At 36.4% G+C, this 23,058-nt stretch overlaps 1 protein-coding gene across 1 annotated transcript; it reads right to left on the bottom strand.

The window, feature by feature from the left end:
- Positions 1–222: 222 nt before the first annotated feature.
- On the bottom strand, positions 223–23,057 carry LOC144845585 (midnolin-B-like). Its single transcript, XM_078703015.1, has 7 exons — positions 22,565–23,057; positions 17,273–17,363; positions 16,813–16,869; positions 8,700–8,897; positions 5,418–5,598; positions 2,490–2,687; positions 223–2,209 (listed from the first exon to the last, which is right to left on the bottom strand). Exons 1-7 carry the CDS (start codon positions 22,765–22,767, stop codon positions 2,046–2,048), a joined length of 1,092 nt encoding a protein of 363 aa, XP_078559141.1. The 5' UTR covers positions 22,768–23,057; the 3' UTR covers positions 223–2,045.
- Position 23,058: the final 1 nt, after the last annotated feature.

Below are 23,058 nucleotides of genomic sequence, written 5' to 3'. Positions count from 1 at the left end.
CTTAGTTCACACCTAGTTCACACCGTTTTAGTTACACGACTCTGCTTTTTATGTTTTTGATCATGGAAGGTTAATTTATATAGACCCTTGTTAGTCCATGGGAAATAGACTTTTAAATCAAACTAATTGCAAAAAAAGCTTTTTATATGAAATAGGTTCTTTGGACCATACAGAACACTTTTCATTAAAAATACAAACATTCGACTCAATAAAATAACGCAATTAATCAATTCGACGTAAGCTATTTTAATTGTTACTACAAAACCAATTACGTCATTCAAAGTGATAATATAGTGAAAATGCTACTTGTTCTATTTTCTTCATAACTAGGCTTATCACCGAAAACAACTCACTAAAATATTTAATTTTTTTTTTCATTAATATATTATTTACAAAATTTGGTCACGTGGTGGAAGTTTAAAAATGGTAAACAAATCTTCACCAAAATGCTAGTACCTGTTTACAGTAATTAACATACATAATTATACACTGTACAATAAATACCATTATACCATAAGGTGCGCGCGTGCGCCTAAAATGGCGACGCGCACTTCCAAGGTATGCTGCTAAACAATTATATACACGATATTCACAATCAATTTTATTCATATGGCTTCACGCATGTATATATATATAATATAATTAAATTGTTGTAATGTGGATCTTATTGGTATAAACACACGGCGCAAATGTATACGCTAATGATAAAAATAATATATTCAAAATAATCACTATTGCGGGTATTTCTTCTGGGACAGTATACAGACACAATGCCTGGAATAAGACAACACAAGATAGTTTGTACCATAAAAGAGACTCAAATCATATCTTGATACAATAGCATCTTTTGTTTTGCCAAGTTTCCTTGAAAAATAAACAAATTATGTTTAAAATAAACAACTGGATATTGGTATATGACGGCACAAAACCTATCAATGTTCGAATAGCAACAACAACTTGAAGTAAGTCAAAAACCAGGGAAATCCTGGCCGTATACATTTGACACACGGAGAGAAACAAATAATTATTTTGTTACACTTAAACAAACTTATATAAACATAATACAATGTATCAAATAACTTTATATGACGTTTACTACGGTAATTGTTTTAGAAATATTATAATTATTATTAATGATTTTAAATGTACCCACAAGTTGGCACATACAAGGTTTTGCATTATCAGCATATTAAGTAGTTTTAATATCATATACTGTACTAAAAATATAAATTTGTTTCTAACTATTAAAAAGCAAAAAATACATGTAACCGTTACAGCGCTATCTTTCGACTTGAAAACACCCATACCGAAAGCGCTCGCGTGGTTATATGATAAAAGTGTTGATATAATAATAGGCCTACACTTATTTTATAATAGTATTGTATAAGGTTGTCTATTTTAAATGAAAATGTGTTATATACTATATACGTGTCAGATGAGGAACTCAACACACTTAATATTAGAAATGATGAAGAAAAAACCTGATTTTTAATTAAAAGTTTAGTCTCAATTTACTAAAAAAAATTTTACGATATATTAGATAAATTAAAAATAGTTTTGCATATTAATTTAATTCACTCCTGGCGTTCGTTCTTGCCATCATGTAAATTAATATCAAATGAAAACAAAACCGGATGAAACCTAAAACGTTTTTTTATGCTAAATATTGTTCAACAAAAATTAACAAAATTATATCGTAACTATACATGATTTACTTTAAACTACTAAATGAAATAAAATCGATTTTTTTTCTTTCTGTTATTATTTCCATACTAATGCTTTCTTTAAATTTTACAAATCGATGACGCTGGTTTTTAGCCTACGATATGTCTATTCCCTAGCAACCAACAATGATCGTTCTCAAACTAATTCGATTCGTGTGAAACACCGTAAACACTTCGCAATGCTTTAGCCCGTGGCTCCAAGCACTAAATTGTATTCGTCAATTTTGAAGCTTTTCTTTAAAGCTTCAGCAGCCGAAATCTGCTAGAAAATTCGTCAAAATCCGATCAGCTATTGCTAGCTGAGATTTTTCTGGCCGCAGTTCAGACGGCGAGGTTACTCCCTTCTAAACGTTCGATTGAGCGATGAGGGGTGTTGTACGGAGATCGTAGATCGCGGCGGGCGCGTCGTCGCTGTTGGCGATCTTTCATCATCATCTGCAAATGCGCCATTTTATCTCTGGTGTGTTTTTCCTGACGTGCATCATCTAAAAATGTAATAATATATAATTAATAACTTGCACGTAATTTGCAGAAACTATTTTATTTATAAATAGGTCTACTCCATTGTCTAATAGGCCTATAACATCATTATTATGTCACGTTTTCTCTTGAAAATGGTTGCCCATGGAGGTATAAAATAATACCTCCATGGGTTGCCTATGTTAAATAGTTTCCGTATAGATATTTCTATAAAGGTGGTTCTATTTAAGGGCACTATCGGCGTCTCTTTTGAAAAAAAAAATTGTATAGGTTTCTTATACTGACCATTGGTTCTTCTTCTGAAGTCTGGCAGTCCTCCGGTGGAGTTTTTCGTGTTTGCCATTGGTGCACGTGGTCGACTTTCCAATAGTTGCTTATACATTGGTGCAGCTTTTAGAAGATCATTTAAAATTGACGCAATCGTGTTGATATCCCGTTTCTGTTTGCCGCCCTCATCACACACAGCAGCCGTATTCAATGAGCCTGTAACAAATAATGTCGTCATACAATAATTCGAATCCATGGAAGGCAATGTTTTATTCACCCTTTTCATTCAGAAACATTTCCTTTGAATAAAAATCAATGATATTAATAAATAACTGTCTTTAAAAAATCAATTGCATTTATGGTCAAAGCACCGCGGCAATGGTAATCGATCAAATGAGTAACTGCATAAAAATAACTACCCCAGCCGCACCCCACCCGACTGCGAGATTTGACGATGCGTCACGAATCAACATAAAGTACACGCACATACACGGTTTATCAAATATACAATTACGAATCAATTGCAATTTTTAATATAGAGTGAGTGATGCATTGTTATGGGAAAATAGCAGGCAGATCCCGAAAAGTTACCATCCCCCTACATTACAAGAAATTAGAATTTAAATTAAAATCACATTTTGTTTGTTGTCGGAGATAACATCGAAGTTGTATTGTTTATTTGCAGTATTGTTCTAATCTTTGAATGGGGGAGTGACCATGGTTTTTCATACACGTCGAGGTGTATGCAATATTTTTCATCTTCTAGGTCGAGGGGGGGGGGGGGGGGGGTAAGCGACCATACTCGACGTCTCAAATGTATTTTGCCTACTAGGCCTACTATATGCCGAATGGCGAAGGTTTTCGAACGTAACTTATCTTGTGTTATATAAATGAATAATGTGGATGTAATCGTTAACAAAATGACAAGGAAACGCAATCCACTCTACATGACACAAAGTAATCCATAATACGTTAGCAACCGTTGCTGAACGCGTATGATGTCATTCACTACGTTGCTAAGGCTGTGTCCTTTCGGGAATTATTAAAAATCTAAGGAACTGACATGACATGGCTATACTATTGCACAGCATATACTGTAGCGTAAACGATAGTAGAATTAGAGGGTGCGTAGTGAAGACCATTGTGTTGTATGAAATTGGAGTGATCATCCGTTGACGCGCACTTCGACGTTACGTTGCCATGGTTCCAAATTAAGGATTATTGACCACAAAGTCTTTGGAGTTGTTGAATTGCTAATATTTTAGATGACCTTATATGTCAGAAATTGGTTGAATAACTGCTATGATCTTTAAAAAAAAACTCATTTATAATAATCCTAGGGTTAGTACGCTATGTACTTAAACAACGGTGTTGTATGGTATTGGAACGATCATTGGAACAACACAGCACATTTTAATGTATACTAAAAAAAATTAAATGTCAAATTTCTGAAAAAAAAAGTATTGTGTCGATCACGTGATCAAAATATGTTCATCAAAGGTGGGTGCTGAATGAAATATCTATCACGTGACTCGGAATGGAAAATGACAGATCGAGGACGTATCGATGACAACGCAGTGATGACGTAATAAAATGCAACATTTTGTTTTCTTGCAAAGAAATATTTCAAATCAATTTATCTGGTTACAATTACAAGTAATAATACTGTAAAAGTGAAAGTTATTCTTTATTAAAAATATTCTCATCAAGAATATTATTAAGATAATGATTGCAGATTATATGAAAACACGTAAGTAGACGTGTAATGATAAATCTCACGTGTTTTATTCACGCATGTATTTCACATGGCTGATTTCTAAAATGCCAACTGAGAGTATCACGAGGCCTTTAAAACATCCATTGACTTTAAAATGCAGCCTAATTTTAACGATAAATGACGTTTGAAAACTAAACTGGTTGCTTCTTCGTAAAGTAGGCCGTTCATTCACAAAATGCCAACGACCAAATGAGTGAAATCCAAGAATTCACAAATGTCGACGTTAATCGTATAAAATACCAATAATAGTTTCTCTATCGCGTATAGCATCTGCGGTTTATTGTAAGCTAAAGTATTAACGATACTGGCTTGGTCAAAAGCATTAATACCAGTTAATCTTAATGGCGAATTAATATAGGACCCGAAGAAAAAAATCTCACATTAGAATGTATAGTGAAAAGACAGGTCTGTGTATTGTTAGTTTCGCTAATCTGGTGGCAAGGAGGGGAAGCTTCCATGTTATACATTATTAAATGACCATTATTATACAAACGTGTAGGCCTAGTATGATCAAACTTGGAGACGCGGACCTGGCGCTTCCTAAGCGAAAACCAAGACTGTCTTGGCCATCATACACGTGTATTTCTGGTCCGTTATTAGCGGTTGATTCTGTACACTGATTTCTGTCCGCAACTGCAGGCTGTTATCGTAAAGATTGTACAACATTGGTCTCAACAGCGTAATCTGTGCTATTTGTACTTTTCTGACTTAGGCCTAGTGTTCATTATTATTATATTATTTGTCTAGACCAAAGCGGCTAAAAACGAAACCCCAAAGCGCTCATCCAAGACGGCTATATTCTTTATGACAGATTGTTATCGTCAAATACGTTCTATCTTGAGAAACTTGATTTTAATCGATGAAGATAAAAGTTCTATATTGAATAGGAAAATAATTACGGCCACTGATACAAGTTACAGGATGCCGTCCTGAAACCTGAAAAAAATAGGCATTGACGTAGTCACAGGGCTACAGGACCTAGATAAGTAGAATGGAGGTGTCACGCCAAATTAGGTGACCTAGCCTTGCGTGATACAGATCACGCGAACCTAATTTTGGCGTTACACCGGTTTCTCCCAAAGGACAATGACGGACTTTTGTTTTTGTAAAAAGGAAGAGTTTTATTAATTTCTTTATAAATTTACATATTCATTATCTTTCTTACTTACCAGAAAAGGTTCCCGAAAACACACCGGGAGCATAATGATTTACTTGATCAATACAAGCACCTGTTCTAGGGCATGATTGTTGATTCTTGTCTCTACATGCCGTTGGTGAGGTGGTCGGAGGAGACGTCGGGCTGGGCGGTGGAGAACATGGAATGGACCGGGGATGTAAATGACAAGTGGGCTGAAAAGAGAAAAAAACACATATCAGTCAAACAAAGTGCATTTTACAATGTTAAGAAACGGACATTCGTCCGAAAAATACCAGATTCTGTGTTATATTTTCCCCAGTGTCATAAGAAAATTCCGAAATACAGCATCTCACGGTAGGCCACAATGGTGCACGTATAATGTAAAGTTAGGTTAAATGGTTAGGGTATGATACCAAAGATAGTGATGATAATAGGCGATTCATGTAAAACACATGTGATGCTGTATTACGGAATTTTCCTATGACACTGGAGAAAATCTAGATACAGATGTTCAAAAGCCTCATGAGCAAGTAATTCAAATGTTTAATTTTAACGGGAGAAATGCTTACTATACCTTTCGAAAGCGACATGAAAAAAATAACGGTGTATGATTGATTGAGTTATCAATATTTTGTATTCTTTTTTCAATATCAGACATCAATGACATGATATTATCAGACGTACACACTTGATATATTATTCTCATTTAACAGTCCAACTGCGGTATGAGTTAATTGCTGACAAGGGGGTGGATGTCAATTAACCGGGCAGACGTGTCACCCCATCAATTCTTAATGAATGTGTTCTTTGCAAAACACAATGTATCAAGTGGTTATAAAACCACAATAGCGCTCATAAACACTAACTCGCGGTCGAGGTGATATATTAATTTCACTGAAGTGATAATCTTGTATGTCTTTCTAGAGTCGATATCTTAATTAATTTGAGACACTTGTTTTTATGATTGGCTATGACTTGCCATGACTTAGCAGGCTGACCACACGCCTAACGTGCTGTGTAGCATGTGTCCACACACGCGATGTATACCGAACACGGACAGATATACATATACGACGCTGGATTCACGACCCTCCCTGCAGTGCGCACTAGGCTATAACTTATAAATAAATTCTACACCCAATTCTAGTAATGACAGGAGGTCATATCAATATGGCATTATTATCCGTCCGGTAACAAATTATGTATGTATATGGCGCCTGGCAATTATATAGTAAATTAGGGTTAGACTTGATGATCTATGATACAGGCGTTACTTTATGCGATACATACTGTATGTTACACTGTATATTGTATAATGATACTGGAGTTGTGAGATCAAATCGATTATTGACAACTTTCTTTATAATTATAGAGGGCCATATTGTTCGTTGAATCGCATGATTCCACATTGTGTTCGCACATAATTCTCGAATTTCCTATTAATTCGATATTTTATTACCGCTCGTTGACTGAGGGGTTGTCACCATCTCAATCACGGCACTGCACATTCGTGTCAATTATAAATGCCAAATTCTCCCATAAATATCACACAAAGTAGACCTAATATTTATTCTGAGGTGACCTTTGACAAGAAATTATTAAATGCGGAAACCCCATTCCAGACTGAGTTTTCTTCAAAATACTCGGACTCATTAGGCCTACTAACATGTAGTTTTATTAGAGGTCGCACGTACGTCAGAATGATTAATAGGCCTAGAAGGTCGAGCGTAATGTATTGCCACAGTGTTGCTATGGATACTTGATTTGATGCGACGACAACGTTGTCTTAAATTGATCAATTCCGCTGGCGGCTAATTAACATTTTGCACATGAATTTTAGAAAAAAAAATTTCTTGCACAGGTTTCTAAATAATTCATATTTACTGGTATGGTCCTTCCAGGCATAAAATTACGCATAACTAATTTTTCTTAGGTTATGTAATGATAATCTAGAACGCCCACAAAAGCTAGGAGATTAAAACCTCGTCTGCACGTAGCATGTGAAGACGTCAAGGACGCCAGCTTGGAAGAAGTAGCGGAAATTGTAGTTCAGAATGTTTCAGGAAAGTATACACAGAAATCCATATGGATCATAAGTCAATTCAATATGCTTCAAGAGTTAGTCTGCTATGCGCATTTTTTGCTATTTTACGAGATATCTATACCAACATGACCGGTTGTTGTACTGGGACGGTTTTTGCATAGTCCTAAATTCGAACCACCATCGTTGTGGTGTATTTTCCTAATAATAAACACAAAAATACGGCTAGCGAATTAGGCTACGGAAGTAGGCATATATGCTGTAATAATTCTTTTAGGAATAGGTAGACTATGAAGGTACTCTGAAATGAAACCACCGAAAACCATTACGTTTATTTCGTTAACGTCAGACGGAAGAATTTGTACATAGGTGACGCGGTAAAAATACCAATTAGGTCAATTAGAAATACATTATTAATTTAGGAATAGTTTGACATACAATCCATTCGGCGAGCACGTTATGTTTTCAAGATAGGCTTTCATTATATTCACGATTTCACCTTGTTTTTCTTACTTGCAGTTTAAACCCAAAATCGAATTCTTATGTCGTAGGCGATTGATTGATTCTAATTGTATCATCACCAGAAATCAATCAACAATTGCGCGTGTGACGATGTAAAATGGCGCTAAATCAATACACTCCTTCAGAAAAATGACGTATACTACTAGTTCACATTGAAATAAAGCGTGGTTGGTTACTCCTTACTTCTCAGAGATTCGCTTGACCCTCATTTCAAGTTCTTATATTCTCAACACACAAATCATAGGCCTACATCATGAAATGTAGGCCTACACGTTCTTACTACAGTATCCCCCTGGAAGATGACTGTATAGTATATATTGTATGGATGTATTGAAACAAATAGCTGTGTAATCTCCCCCAGAGGACGAATGACCTTGTCCGGATAGAAGTAGGCTAGCTACATGAATGAATGCAATGAACATGAGCAATGTGAGGGTAAGTGTGGGTTGCAATCAAATTAAAGAGTGCCAGCTGAGAAGCAGGCGACAAAAGAACGAAAAAAACGTTTTGTTTGTGAAAGAACAAAGTAGAGTTTTGTTGTCGGGCATAATATAACTTACTACCAGGTGCAACAATATTGGTTTATAGGCCTATATTACGCATATAGTTACTTTCGTAAACGTCACAAATTAGTGGGGCTAGACGAGATCCCAGGGCATCACACTGTTTGTGACTATGAATTGAAACGTAATTTTGCTATTATAAAATGTAATGTTATGAGTTGTATGCGAGTCTCATTGGCTCACTTACCGCGTCTACGGCCGCTGGAGCTTGACTTGAGGTATTTCTTCCAAATTGAGTTGGATTGGTAGATGAATGTAATGGACACTTTAGTTTTCCCCTTCCACCATTTGGACTAGCGGCTAGTTGAAGCTGTACAAACACCATGTGGTTACCCCATCGTAACGCCAATGTCAAAGGTTGTTTCCCATTTAGAAAGTCATTAACCTGATGAAGATAAAAAGTATAGAGAAAATATAAATTAAACAATATGATATTTTCGTTAAAATGTACAAGAAGCAATAAGAGAAAAAGTAAATGTCATACGGAGTTGTATATGACGTCATCACATAGTTAAGGTTACTGAACCGAATACATAATTATAAGCGTAGTAAAGAGAAATGACATGGTTTAGTATTATATTGTACAGTACGTTAATTACTAAAAGGGCACACGCCAAATTGAAGCGAGTTTCCACGAATACTTAAACGACGTTGATATTATGCCATCCATTTGTAAAGTGACGCGTGGTACATTCACAATTTCTTTAATATGAAACGTCTCAATGTAATTTAAAGTGACTAAATTGTACGTTACAAGAACACAACAGCTGCGCACGCGTCGTCGCAGTCGTGGATCGAAAAAAGAGCCGGTACCTGGAATTAGATTTTGTGGTGATATTTTGGTAATACAGTAACTGTGCAGTAACGGTCCTACCATAATGTGTTTTGAATTGAATTAAACATAAACTACATTCATTCATTCATCATGCGCTTTGTCTGACTTTATTCAAATATGAACTATGATGCTATGGCAGACAAGCTCATTTTGTATACAAATCCCAGTCAATAATGTAGGTTCTAGACGACGATTCGGCTTAATAATTGGAAGAAAGATAAACATTTAGGCACACATGGCACGCCATATGTATAGACCTACTTTAGGTGGGATATCAAAGAATAAGTGCTAACAACTAGTACTTAGTCAACTTTGAAAATGTCACGTGACTTTAAAAGTTAATAGTTTTTTTAAATAATTGTTAGGAATTCATATTCCTGAAATAGTGAAGAAAAGTATGGTAATATGGGACGTCCGGTACATAGCGAACAGACTGGGCGATTGGGTTTCCACAATATTGTGGTTATGTAATATATCTCTTTGAATCGACATTAATGACGTCACTAATATCCACACAGAGGATATGAAAAGGTCACGGCATTTGACCATCGGCGTGTCTTTGCCAACTCTTTTAATTTATTTAATAATCTATCTTTGCTATACGTTCTATTTCCTCGTATGGTCTTTGCCAACTCTTTTTATTTATTTAATAATCTATCTTTGCTATACGTTCTATTTCCTCGTATGGTATTTCAAAATATTATTCCTGGTCTTTCATCGTAACACAATGATAGTGACAATGTTTATATTTTGAATTATTTAGGTCATTGCTTAATATTGGATAATCCGTCTTTCGGAAGTGTTCATTGATTAAATTGAGTCGAGAAAGTGCATCTACGCAATGATGATGAAATGCACAATCATTCGTCTTCAACGGAAGCAGTAAATTACATTCCGTACCATTTTAGTTGCAATCTTCCCTGAACTAATTAAACACAAGCCTTCGTGCTCTCAATCCGCACTCTTTGTACCATTGGCACATACCCTAGGTGCCTCTACATTTCAGAGGGAGGATTGTCCCTCCCTGTAAGGCACCGCAACAACTCCCTTCTTTCGTAACCCTGCTTTTACACCCTCCATCCACACCCCCTTCTACGTCCAATCACAGCGGATCGGCGCCCTGTTGTTCTTCCCTGATAAACTGATTACTAATACCAAAATACAATAACAATAACGAATAATAATTACAAATCACAAATAATACTGAGCAATCAGGCATGACGAACGATCACGTCAACAGTTTGTACGAATAATAAACAATGACTCATATTTATATCTTTATAAGTTCAAACAGATAATTTGTAAACAATATAGCAATAAGCTTATCAAATGTATGTTTTGAAACGTCATCACAATAAGTGCGTATTTTACCCCACTTGGTCGATACAAATAAGATAATAATTATTATAGATATAAGTATGCGTATTTTACCCCACTTGGCTTATGTACAATAAGATTAGTACATTATCATAAATTACGCAGTATTCTGTGCATCGTAAACAAACACAAATATCCTCTAGGGTTTAGCGTTCATTCTGTAGGCCAAGTACGGTCAACAAAAGAGTGAACAGGAAACTCTCGTATCACACCACTTCAAATTGCACAAAGGAAAGCGTACGATTTGAATCCGATTTGGATTTACCGCCCCCGCACATACACCTAACCAGAAACAATACAGGATGGTACCGCTGGTGGTGGTTGTAGTCCTAAAGACATGAACGCGCGAACCACGCGTGGCATCTAACCTTGATTGATCCAATTTAAACAGTACATCATAGGCTAGGCCAACATGAAGGAAATCAATAATGTTTTACCATACTTTGACAATGATATTATTGCAGGGGTAAAGCAATGGGAATTGAAATAATTATCAAAGGAGGAATAGTTGTCATGAATGCATTTGCGTAATCCAGATTGATCCATTCAACTTGACACATTCCAATCCCCCGCGAAATTTGGACAGTATATACCAAAGAATGATGTTTACGCATTCCTCACAATCGTTAATTATCTCATTGCAAAGTAGTTTAATTGCGTTTAGGTACTGGGTTCTAGACGGCAATTCGACTTAATACAAAATATGAATAAACAGTTTAGCGCACATGGCGTACCATACTTTAGCTGGATTTACAGACAAAAATCGAAACGCCAACTGGAATAGATAATAGATAGACTGGAACATAAAAATGACAATAACTTTAGAGGTCTAAGTCTATAGTTACTTAGTACACACATCGCACTTGGTGATACATGTACCTTGTATTACGAGCCACCATAACCCTCCTAACAATGTTAGTAGATATTGTTTGTCCCAAAAGATTCTTAAACACAACGATATTCGTAAAACAAAACAATCTTTGAATTATGGTAATTAAATTGTATTTGATTGATACGGTGCAGTTCTCTTTCAGTTTCGACAAATTGACAAACTGCAGTAGAAAAACAGTGGTTTTATTTAGGGCCTATATCTGAAGGCAATTAATCACACCTCTCTCAAAAGAGTATGTGGTTAGTCCAAAAATATGTAGGAGGGGTGTATTAAAAGCTGAAAACTGTTGATTATCGATTAACACACAACTACACAATGACGTAATAAAAACTAATACAATAATCCCATGGGCATAGCTACCGATGAAAACGCAATGAATCAGTAACTATATCGATATTGATTTTAATTACGTTAGTATTATCCAGGTTAGTCGTGAGAACTGTAATAAACGACCACGCTTTTTTATTCTACAATATTTTGTTGAGTTGTGTAATAGACAATGTAAACCCAGTAATTCAGCCCACGAAATAAATTCAATTGTACAAAAATTGATCGGGACGCGGCACAACATCACAGGGTATATACGTCACTAAAAGATGATACTGCATATTTTAATTTCATAAATCATGGCCTCAGTAGTGGGTAGATAAAACCACATGGACGCTTCATGAAATTTAGATTTAAAAATAATATATTTAATATATATTATTTACGCAGAAGGGTATTCTTTATAAAAGTGTTTGAATTCTTGTCGACGGTTGAGTATTATATAACCGGATGATCGCGCTCTGCGCAGCGATGGTGTTCGTAAACTGCACGGATCTCGCTGCTCACGCGTATAACCATTATACGAAAAACGGTGAAATTAATCAATCAATATCGATACATTTCCACTTGACTAGGGCCTTATCGATCAATTAACTAATCTTTCAATACCAATATCAACCTATCATCACGACCAATAATACGAATCATTAATTTCGATATTTAAAAAAAAGTCAAATTTGTATTTATTGGATTTATTAAAACAAACGCATTTGGTGGTGGATATCTAAACAATTATTGTTTACGAAATTCAATAATTAATAATAGCCCACATTATAAGCGGATTATTATTAGCATAATAATTAATATAGAATTCGGTTTTTGCATAGGAATGTGATTAAGCTGTGGTGTATTTTTAACCGATATAACCAAAGATAGGCCAATACAAACAAACTTTGACTATGTGCATTTAAGGTAAAATGTTGTGGAATCAGAATAAACGAATTTATACCGAAAAAGGAGTAAAACCTGTATTGCAATGCGATTTAAGGCTATCGTGCAGTTTGATGCAGAGTAAGGAGATAACGAACTTCACAGGATGACGTCAAAACACTAGCTAATTCATCCAACTGTGACACGACAGCGCGCTAACTACGTCATCAACCAGCGTGTATTTTAAAATGTATTTTATCTCTTTCTCTATATAAATCTATACAGTGTAAAATATCTAAGCTTTTTAATGGCCTTTAAAATTTCATGACATGTATTAAATGACATATAATGATGCACATGCGCAGTGTTTATTTTAATGTGACTATTAAGTTAATAATAATCTCTTATGAGGATTCAATGAATTTATAAATGTTATTTCCTAATCCTACTATTTGGACAAAATAAAATTAGTAACTATGTATTACTGAGCTGACATTCATCACGCAAGGGTTTCTCTGGACTAATAAACCCGGAGGAGAAGCCATAATAATAAAAGTGTTGGCATTCAAAAAAAATTAAAGTTTAACGCATGGTTTGTAAATGTCAAAGTGTGATAAACGTGATATTGGCGAGTATTCCAAGAACACGATCGACAACGACAGCAAGTAGGATTCAGTGAGAACATTTACCTGATGTAAATTAACTCGAAGAATCATCAATCGATTCAATATTCATTGTGAACACGTTGTATGTCATCCTTTCCAACCCGGTTACTGTTTATGTTAAACTCGTTTACTAAATTCTACGAATATTATCGTTGTTTCAGCTAATCCACGATTTAAGTTGATTTAGTAAATATTATAAATATGACACAGATATTATAGTTACCGACCGTACTATAATACTGTACTATAATACTGAAGGGATCTTATCAACAATTATCATACTGCAGTAAGCCTACTACAATAACGTCCTATGGTATAGTCTGTTGAACAATGTGGGGGTTTATGCCACAGTCACTGCAATAAACAGTATATTCGTACCTAAATAATTGCAAAAACAGGTTAAATAGTAAATAAAAATGTAATTACTACAGTAATTGTAACAGAATATAATGTGGAGTTTAGTAGTACACGTATGAAACGCCATATGTGCCAAAATATTTTTATTTTACTAATATTAAGTCAAATTCCGTCTGGACCCCACCCAGACTAATATGATCCGTACCAAAGTCTGCAGACATACTGTATTAAATGAACACGTTGAATGTGTGCATTCACGATCTCTGAATACTATCAAAGGGATCAAATATCTGTAAATCATATTTTATTGTTTGTTAAATATATCAAATCATATTCCACCAGGGGTTTATTTCGACTGACCTAGGCCTATATTAGAATATCCCGTGGGCGTTGGTATTCAGGTCCGATGTGATCATTTGTCTTTCGTTGTGGTGCAATTGGTTGCTTACACTTGTACTTGTGTCGCGGATGGGCATATAGACGCAAATTACCCAGTGACATTTAAGTATAAGGTCACTATTTATATTACAATCAATGCCCACGTACATTCCAGACTGGTCACAGTAGTGAGGAACACCGTTACCGGTAAAATTCGAAATGTGGAATTCATTTCTTGTAATTTTTGTTTGTGCGAGACCACTAAAGTTGATGTGTTCAGTATTGTCCTTGTTCATGATTACGGGGCGCCGAACGCAGCAAAAGTATAATGCTAAAATACGGCTCACTATATGGGAAGGGATGGATGAGAGTTGGGAATACTATTGGTTACGCCCATTAGAACTAGTCCAGAAGATGAAGATTCACCTGTACGTCGCTCATGTTGCGGTGCCATTTCGGTAGACCTACACACCCACACGACCACAACTGTATTGATTTAAACGTTTACTTAACCTACACGACTTATTACACAAGGGTTAAGATGAGGTCAACTGTGTTACACATGTAATCAATTCCATAGTACACACACCTCACCCTAGAATTGGACGTTATTCGAACAATAGGACTTTTTGAATTTATTTTATACAGCTGGGCTAAAAATAATACAAAGTAATTCCGTTTAAGGTTTCAGGGGGAAGAATGGTGTATTATCCCCCGCATATTTTAATTCAATTCGACATTATTCGAGAGATTTTTTTTAGGTCAATGAAAAGAAGGAACTATATATTTCTGGTTTACAACGCAGACTCAATGACGATATTCACCTTGATTTTCCGTCACATGACATTTGACATTTAAAAAATACATAATAGAGTTTAAAGCAGCACCAGTTTAAATTCCCCGAGTTTTGTACAGACTTGTAATCCACTCGATGAACACCACGTACCACACCAGAGTGACATGTACAATTAATTATTATAATGGCAAACACAGGCTCCATTCCTGGGTAGACCTAATGTGCACCAGGGTGCAGTACGGTACCAGAATGCGCTCATGGGGGATAGATAACGAAACGTAGGCTATATCAGGGTCCGCTAATGCACCAACGTGCTACTAAATGTAGGCCTACTGGAGTTCCAACATTTCTAATGAAAACACAAGGCGTCAATTAATCCGACAATAGAAAGGACATTCAACACTTGCATATCTAGTTTAAATAAGATATCGTACTATAAATAATCTATTATTTGCAATGCACTGCAATTACTGTATTGTATTGCAACGTTATCGGCGATAAAATGCTGGCCTTTCTAATCAACTTGGTTTTCTCGGCTCAGTGGCTATTTTTGCCTATGGTTATAGGGAAGTGAAATAAAATCATACAATGTTTTAAAACTGTATAATATAGAACGTTTGTAAATCTTGACGCGGAATAATAAAACATCACGGACATTTTTATTGGTTCTAAGAAGATTATGCAATGTATACTGCTCAATATTGTTTGAAATTTAAAACAATATTTAGTTGCTGATTCACTCATAAATCCAAGTATCGAATTGTAGTCCGTTCCTGAGATTTATGATATTTCAAAATGTCAATGGCAAATTTACTTTTATAAATAACTTTCTCCGTAGCATCGAGTTGCACCAAATTACGAATGACCTTTCTGATCACGAGAGATTTTATGATAGCGTCGGAGATTATAAGCCGGTTGTGAACTTTCAAAAATGTTGGCTTACTTGGCTAGAATGTCAATGGATCATGTATGTTTGAAGTTTTAGGAAGAAACTATCAAGTATTAGACTTAAGTTTTAAGTTATTGTCTTTTTCATGATTTCAATGGCAAATGAAATATGTATATAAACAACAACGATATGCCTATAGAGTTTGTGGTTTTTCTCGATCACCCAGGCGTTAATATATACACAAAATATACCAAATAAGTCTACTCAAACAATACAAGATTTTGAACAGGTCAGGATGACGCCTTTCTTAGAACTAGTCACACAAGCATGCTATAAAATTGATAGTGATGACACGGTTGAAGTTGTTAATTGCTCACACTGCTTGACGGCTTAATGTTGCCGCCCATATACGGCAGTAAGTACGGATAGTTTTCACAGAATGAGTGTTTTTTTTTATCTGAGCTTAGTAATTCAAATGCGAACCTATCTGTCAGCGGAATCAAACGATATGAATCATATTTCATATTGATATTAATGCGTGTCAGTTGCAGCATTGATCTGATCCCGTGTCAATCAGTGCATGGAGGATCAGTTGGTACAAAATGCTATTATCCACACAATGTTGCCGATTCACACAGCTAACCGTTTATTGGCTTAGCTCTCTTTTCAACCGAGTATTCAACTCAAGTTTTAAAAAAAAGGACTATTAAAATTCAAGCCTACATATATCAGTTTATGTTTTAATAATGCAGATAGATATATAGTGAGGTTCCGTTTCGGGACGGTAGCACGGAAGGAGACAATATTTACAAAAGATTAAGCTGCGCATGCGTACAACCCAATTCACATCCATTTAATCGGGACTGTTTGTCTACCGTCCCGAAACGAAAACGCACTGATACTAAATCTCTTACCTGAGTATCTGACAGGTTTTGTAGAGCTTGAACCAGATTCTGGTCATACTGCGGTCCCTACGGAATATAAAGAAATGTCTGTCATATTCATATCACGTCTTGTAAAGCTCCGTCTACACTATCAAACTTTATGTGTGACAGCAAAATGTGATGTGCTCATATATGGACATGATGATGTCATATCACTACCATATTTAAGTATATCACTACCTTATTTGGGCACATCAAATTTGTTTATATCAAACTAGCTTGATAGTATAGACAGAGCTTAACGCTGTTTACTACTAAAGATCGGTTCCCAGGAACGCAAAACGACGCAAAAAGGACGTGCGCACCACCGTACCGATGGATATCACGCTTGTGATTGGTCAACTCATTACGTTTTACCTACACGCCCGTCGTCGTTGCGTTCAATCAATTGGGAACGAAGCTTGATGAGCAAAACTGCAAAGATACTCACCACATCTAGTCCACTTTCAACCACTGGTAACAAAGTAAGGGAGCTGCCGTCTGTTATAAAGTTCTCATGCAACGTACCTCTAGTAAGGTGCCTGAAAGACAAAACATGCGGATCACATTAATTAGTTTAGATGAATAGAATTATGACTTTCTTAGCTAAAAAGTTCAAACTATAATAATTTATTAATTCTTATTACTCAATTATTCACTGCGTTGTTCTGATTATTATAAATGTCTGGTTCATTCTCTACTAAAGCACCGCAAGGGGTCATAAGGACATTTAATTTGCATAATTCAAGATGGTGGATTCGACGCATAGTAGCACTATGTTGTTTTAAAGCCGTATTTATATTCTTACATAACGTAGATTGAACTTATTTTGCACTTTGCTTTCCTAATGTATTTCTAATTTACACAAGAAGGTTACAATTATCGTATTGACTTGCTAATGGAGGATCTAGACGTCGACCACAAATGGCTCACTGGTACAAATTTAAATCAGGATTATTGATTTTTGAAATATGAACTAAATAAGACATTATAGCTTAAACCACGCATTTGGTACGTCAAAAGGTCAGAGGACAAATATCGTAAGTTCTTCTTGAACATAAACTATACCGCATTTAAGATATAACTTGGTTCCCAGGACGCAACGCAAACCCGTAAGCGTAACGCAAATAATTTGACCAATCACGACACGATGGATCATCGAACAGTAATTGTTAGAGATTGGTCAACTCACTTGCATTGCGCGTGTACGCCGTTTACGCACATTAGCCTGCTAGCATTATTACGAATAGTTATCTGTACCCATGCATCATACCTATACGTGACTCTGGAGGGATCAGTTTTCATTTATGTTTACGATTTTGTCTACACTTTTAGTTCCTTTGTTTCAATCAAATTAATACTGCGGACCAATAGCCTACATCATCCGATACCGGTAAATACTCCGGGAATGCGAGCATAACCTTATCCACGTGAGACTTGAGGTTATTGCATTTTACCCTTCTCTTGGTATGATTTTCTCTGAACACCTGCATTCGCGAAAACGTGGTTTCATTACTTAAGTCATTTCACATTTAGCATTTAATGTCCATAAGGCAAGTAGTGCAACGACCACAGAACAAAATGAGTATATCCCACGCCATTGACGTCATGTTGATACAGTGCAGTTATGCCTACTTTATTCTACTATATTTCTCAGACTAAAGCAATTGCATTTTTTAATTGAAATTATTTTTTGTTTTATTTTAAAAGATAAAAATTATTTAATAAGATAACCACAAACGACGCAACGCAATTGGACGTGAGCGCAACGATTTAATGTTACCAATCGCAAGCGATGGATTAATTATCCGAACTGTCGATTGTCATTGGTCAACTCGCTTGCGTTGCACTTACGTCCTTGCGTTGCGTCCATCTATTCGCCGAATATACAGAACTAGCCCATTATTAATATTATGTAGGAGGTTGCGATTTCAATTCAAAGTGTGCATAACCCCGAAACACGGTTAAAATACACATTTCCTCAAATGTAAATTGCCACAAAACAAATTTACAAACGTTTAATGAAATAATATTACTGATAGCATCCAGAGTAAAATTAATGCTTATAACAAATTCGCAAACACAATTACATAATAACTGAATAAATACTGCAGTGTAAACGTGATTAAGGCTCCCACGCAATTTTGCGCGAATCACACCAACCACTAACAATGATGTTTAGTATTGTATAGTTGATAATACCACAACAATAGATTCAAAACGGCCACCTTTAGCCACAAGCTGTAACATCATTGTTGATGTTGGATTGTAAAAATTCAATCAGCCTTCACAACGATCTTCCGCTGAACAAGCAAGAGTTATGTGTTAGTGGTGCCCGGAACCAAATATTACACAACAATACAATATAACTATTCTACTGATTTGTTAATTAACAATATTGCCGCACACAAAGTCCGATACAAAGGACCAGTGGCTTAGCGTGGTTCATGCCTACTAACTCCGAAAGCATAAACTCGGGGAACAAAGTGGGGGTGACCGTGTATACCTCCATAGACTGGGTAAAGAGGATACCACTAAAACTTGGTTTAAACATGGACGCAACGCAAGGACGACGTAAAGAGCACCGCAAAAGCACCAATAACAAGCGACAACAGCTAGTTCGGATGGTCCGTCGCGTCGTGATTGGTCAAATTACTTATTGGTTCCCACTAGCGACGCAACGTAACGCAATCTACGCAAGAAAATGTCCTTCCAAGCGTTTGCCCCGCCTGCGTGAAATCAAACCTACGATGTTTGCGGCACTATTGCGTCGTCGGTTCCCACTTGTGATTACGCAATACAGCACTTTGCGTCGTCGATACGTCGCTGCGATGCGTTCTAGTGGGAACCACGCTTAAGATTGGTTTACGCACTTGCGTTGCGACGTCCTGGCGTTACGACGACGGGGGGAAACCAATCTTTACTACAGAGGAACATGTTTACTTCCTCCGACGTGCACTTAACCACATCTTTCATGGGTTTCTCAACATTCTTACTAAATCCCTTTTATGACGTTGCATTCTTATCACAGACAATAGGCAAAGCGTATATGGTTACATAAAATTCAATAATAATTGCATGTCTCTAATCTGTATACGTTTACAATTGACCTATAAATACAATTCAGACATCTACCCACTTGTGAACGGTACGCGCGTGGGAGGTCATTGTTCATGCTTCACAATATTGCAGAAAAAAATATATATGTTAGTTTAAAATATAAAATGCATAAGAACAAAATTAAAATACTGTGTAGCTAAAATACAACCCTTTATAGTTTGGATGTGCTTCGTGCAGGAATGTCAAAAGATGAAGAGCTGAACATTCTTTGCAATCAAAAACCAGGTACTACTCAGTGCCCACGCACTCTGTTCCAGGAAACGCTCGTGTGGTTGATAAGCATGACTATTTTAAGGAGGTGTGCGATTTTGTTTTATTGTAGGTTATTTGTAGGTCAATATAGTGTGTGATAAACGAAGACCTTGAGTTTTGAATTAATTTTGATACATCGTTTAACGAGCTTCGATTGCGTTGTTAACATTCGGTGGTCGCATGTATTCCATCTTCTAGATAGACGGTAATTATAGGGCTGTCCATAATTCAGGTCGGGTTTTTTCTAAAAGGTCTCCGAGATTCAGGCCTAGGCCTACTCATGGTTCCCCGACTGGTGCACGACACGGGGCTTTCACGGGGGCTTTCAATTACAACTGATACATCACTGTTTAGGCCTACTCTGTTACCCGATTCAATATAACGGCACTAGTTTACTTCCTTTCATTTCTGGTTTGCAGACCATAAACATGTTTAGAATTCAGTATTGAAAGTCTTGCGGTTAAGCTCGTCTTTCGTTTTCTTGGTAGTGTTTACGGGAATTGTATCAGTTAAATAATTTATTGGAACAGAGGCTTCGGGGTCACTAAACATTAGAAACATTTTCAAATAAACTTTGGTTTTAAGGATAGTAGCCAGCAGTTCTGATTAGGAGCTGGTGGCTTCCGAACGGAACACACAATTTGTGTAATGTTATTAGTAGGTGGCAATGGTTCCGCTAATGCTTTGAATGCTTGTACTGTAATTTTATAAATTATAGTTCGAAGAAGACGTCCTGATGGCTTTCCTGTTAAATGGCATTCACCGTGGTATGTTGGCTGCTGGTTCTGTTGAAATGTGTTCACTGGTTGTATTTTAATATTTATACAGTCAGTAATACTATCTAGCACTGCCATTGCCATTCATTCAAACAACCAACCAAAAGGATTATTCCCGGGATATTTAATTTGAGTTTGAGTATCTTTAAACGCAGTTTCATTTTGATGACGTCACGACGTGTATTATCGGATGTTATGAGTTAAGCCTACTTCCATATCAAGCATTCCCTGCAGGGTGTACAGCCTACCTCAATGCAATGAAAGGCTTAACGAACGTAAAGAGCAAACACAAAATAATACATAAAAATAAATAAATAAAACAAAATGAAACAGTGGAGTGGAGTTGTGGCTTGGTGGTTATGATGCTTGGCTACCACTCCAAGGGTCCTGGGTTCAAGTCCCGTCACATTTCAGGATTTTTTCTAAGGACAAAATTACAACTCCACTCCCAAAGACTTGTAATAAGACTTTGTTTATGTAGAGCATCTTGTGTATATGTTTGTCTTGTGAACCTCTGAGGGTCCCTAATGATCAGCAATTGCTGGATGGATCACCCTCATTAAATATGGTAAAAAAAAAAAATATGCCTATCTTGATTATTAGACTTGTTTTCAGCATTGTGCCTGTAGGCCTACGATAGACAATTAGCCCTATATGTAGGAATAGTTCCGGCTCCACTTTTTTGCACGCGACTCTACAGCTCACTATGTCGGTAGGTCGGTAAACTCAAATTTGAGCACGCGACTGCAGCCATGTATGGCCTTTTTTAGTGGTGTCCCGGATGATCACGTGCACATGCCTACATACTGCCTGTGTTGGCTGTCCCAAAGTGGTATTTATTAGAAACATTTATACTTGTTTGTAGGCCCACCTTACACAAACACATTAATACATTGTCGATCGTCTAATATTGTAAGTGCATTGCCATTTTAATGACTACAATATTTGCAGCAAATATTGTAGTCATTTGCCTTACAATGCTAATAACATAAAGCATCTTCCTTTGATTAAAGGTTGGATGTAAGTGTGAGGGCGTTTGTTTATATTGTAAATGATTACAAGGTCATTATATACACACACTGCTTTAATTTCATGTCATACGTGCACGTTCAAACTATAAACACAGATATAATACCATACAGAGTGTGCACCACTGGCACTAGACCACCAATAATACCAAGCCGTACTGCGCGAAACGCGCTGCACGATACGCACGTACTTAAGTCTTTATACAGGCGTTGAGAAATTAGAATTATAAATGGTTTCTCTATACACATTTAGCTGGGCACGGCATGACCCACATAGTAATTGTTAGAAAGCGATAGTTACTAGTATATAACAGGAAGCGTACAGCAGGAAAACACAATCGCCGCAATGATGTTCATTGAATTGTTTGACCTTTCGTACAAATGGGACACTTGCACTATCCAACACACAGGGGTAGGCCTAGTCTGATACCTATCTAGGTCTGAGAGTATTTGCTATAATCTTTCTCCATTCTGAAGATTGAAGATGATGCTGCAATCAATAAATAAACTAGAATAATAATATATGCATTCATCAATAATAATTTGTATGATATGAATGTTACTTACGTTTCCTTGAACAGAAGCGACAACCTTGCTTTTGCAATTCGTAACTGTCGAGCGATTTTAGCCTTCAGCTCTTCAACTGTACTTTGTATTGGGACGTGTAATGAGAACTTGCCTCCTGTTGTCTTTTGCACATGCAAAAGGATGTTTCCTCCGTCGTGAACGGTGCTTCTACCCCGAATACTTGTGTCGAAATTTAGCGTCATCCTCCAAATCCTTAGATACTTCACCTCGGTAAAAAAAAAATCGCCTCGTAATAATCCCAGCAAGATAGTGGTAGTGTACGTTGTTGTAGTCTAAATGGCTAAAAAAGACTCGTTCTACACCGCAAAACCATCATGATCTACTGCATCGATGAGTAAATTATGACCATTTACAATGATTAATCTAAATATATGTGGAACAAAGAATGGAATGGTTATTGATGAGAGGTCCTAGGTTCCCCTCCTTACTCCCCACATAACAAGCCTACTTTTAGGAGTAACAGACATCGAACG

The sequence above is a fragment of the Antedon bifida genome, chromosome 6 (assembly GCF_963402885.1).
Source record: "Antedon bifida chromosome 6, ecAntBifi1.1, whole genome shotgun sequence".
Taxonomy (NCBI): Eukaryota; Metazoa; Echinodermata; class Crinoidea; order Comatulida; family Antedonidae; genus Antedon; species Antedon bifida.
This window is presented reverse-complemented; position numbering and strand designations above follow the sequence as displayed.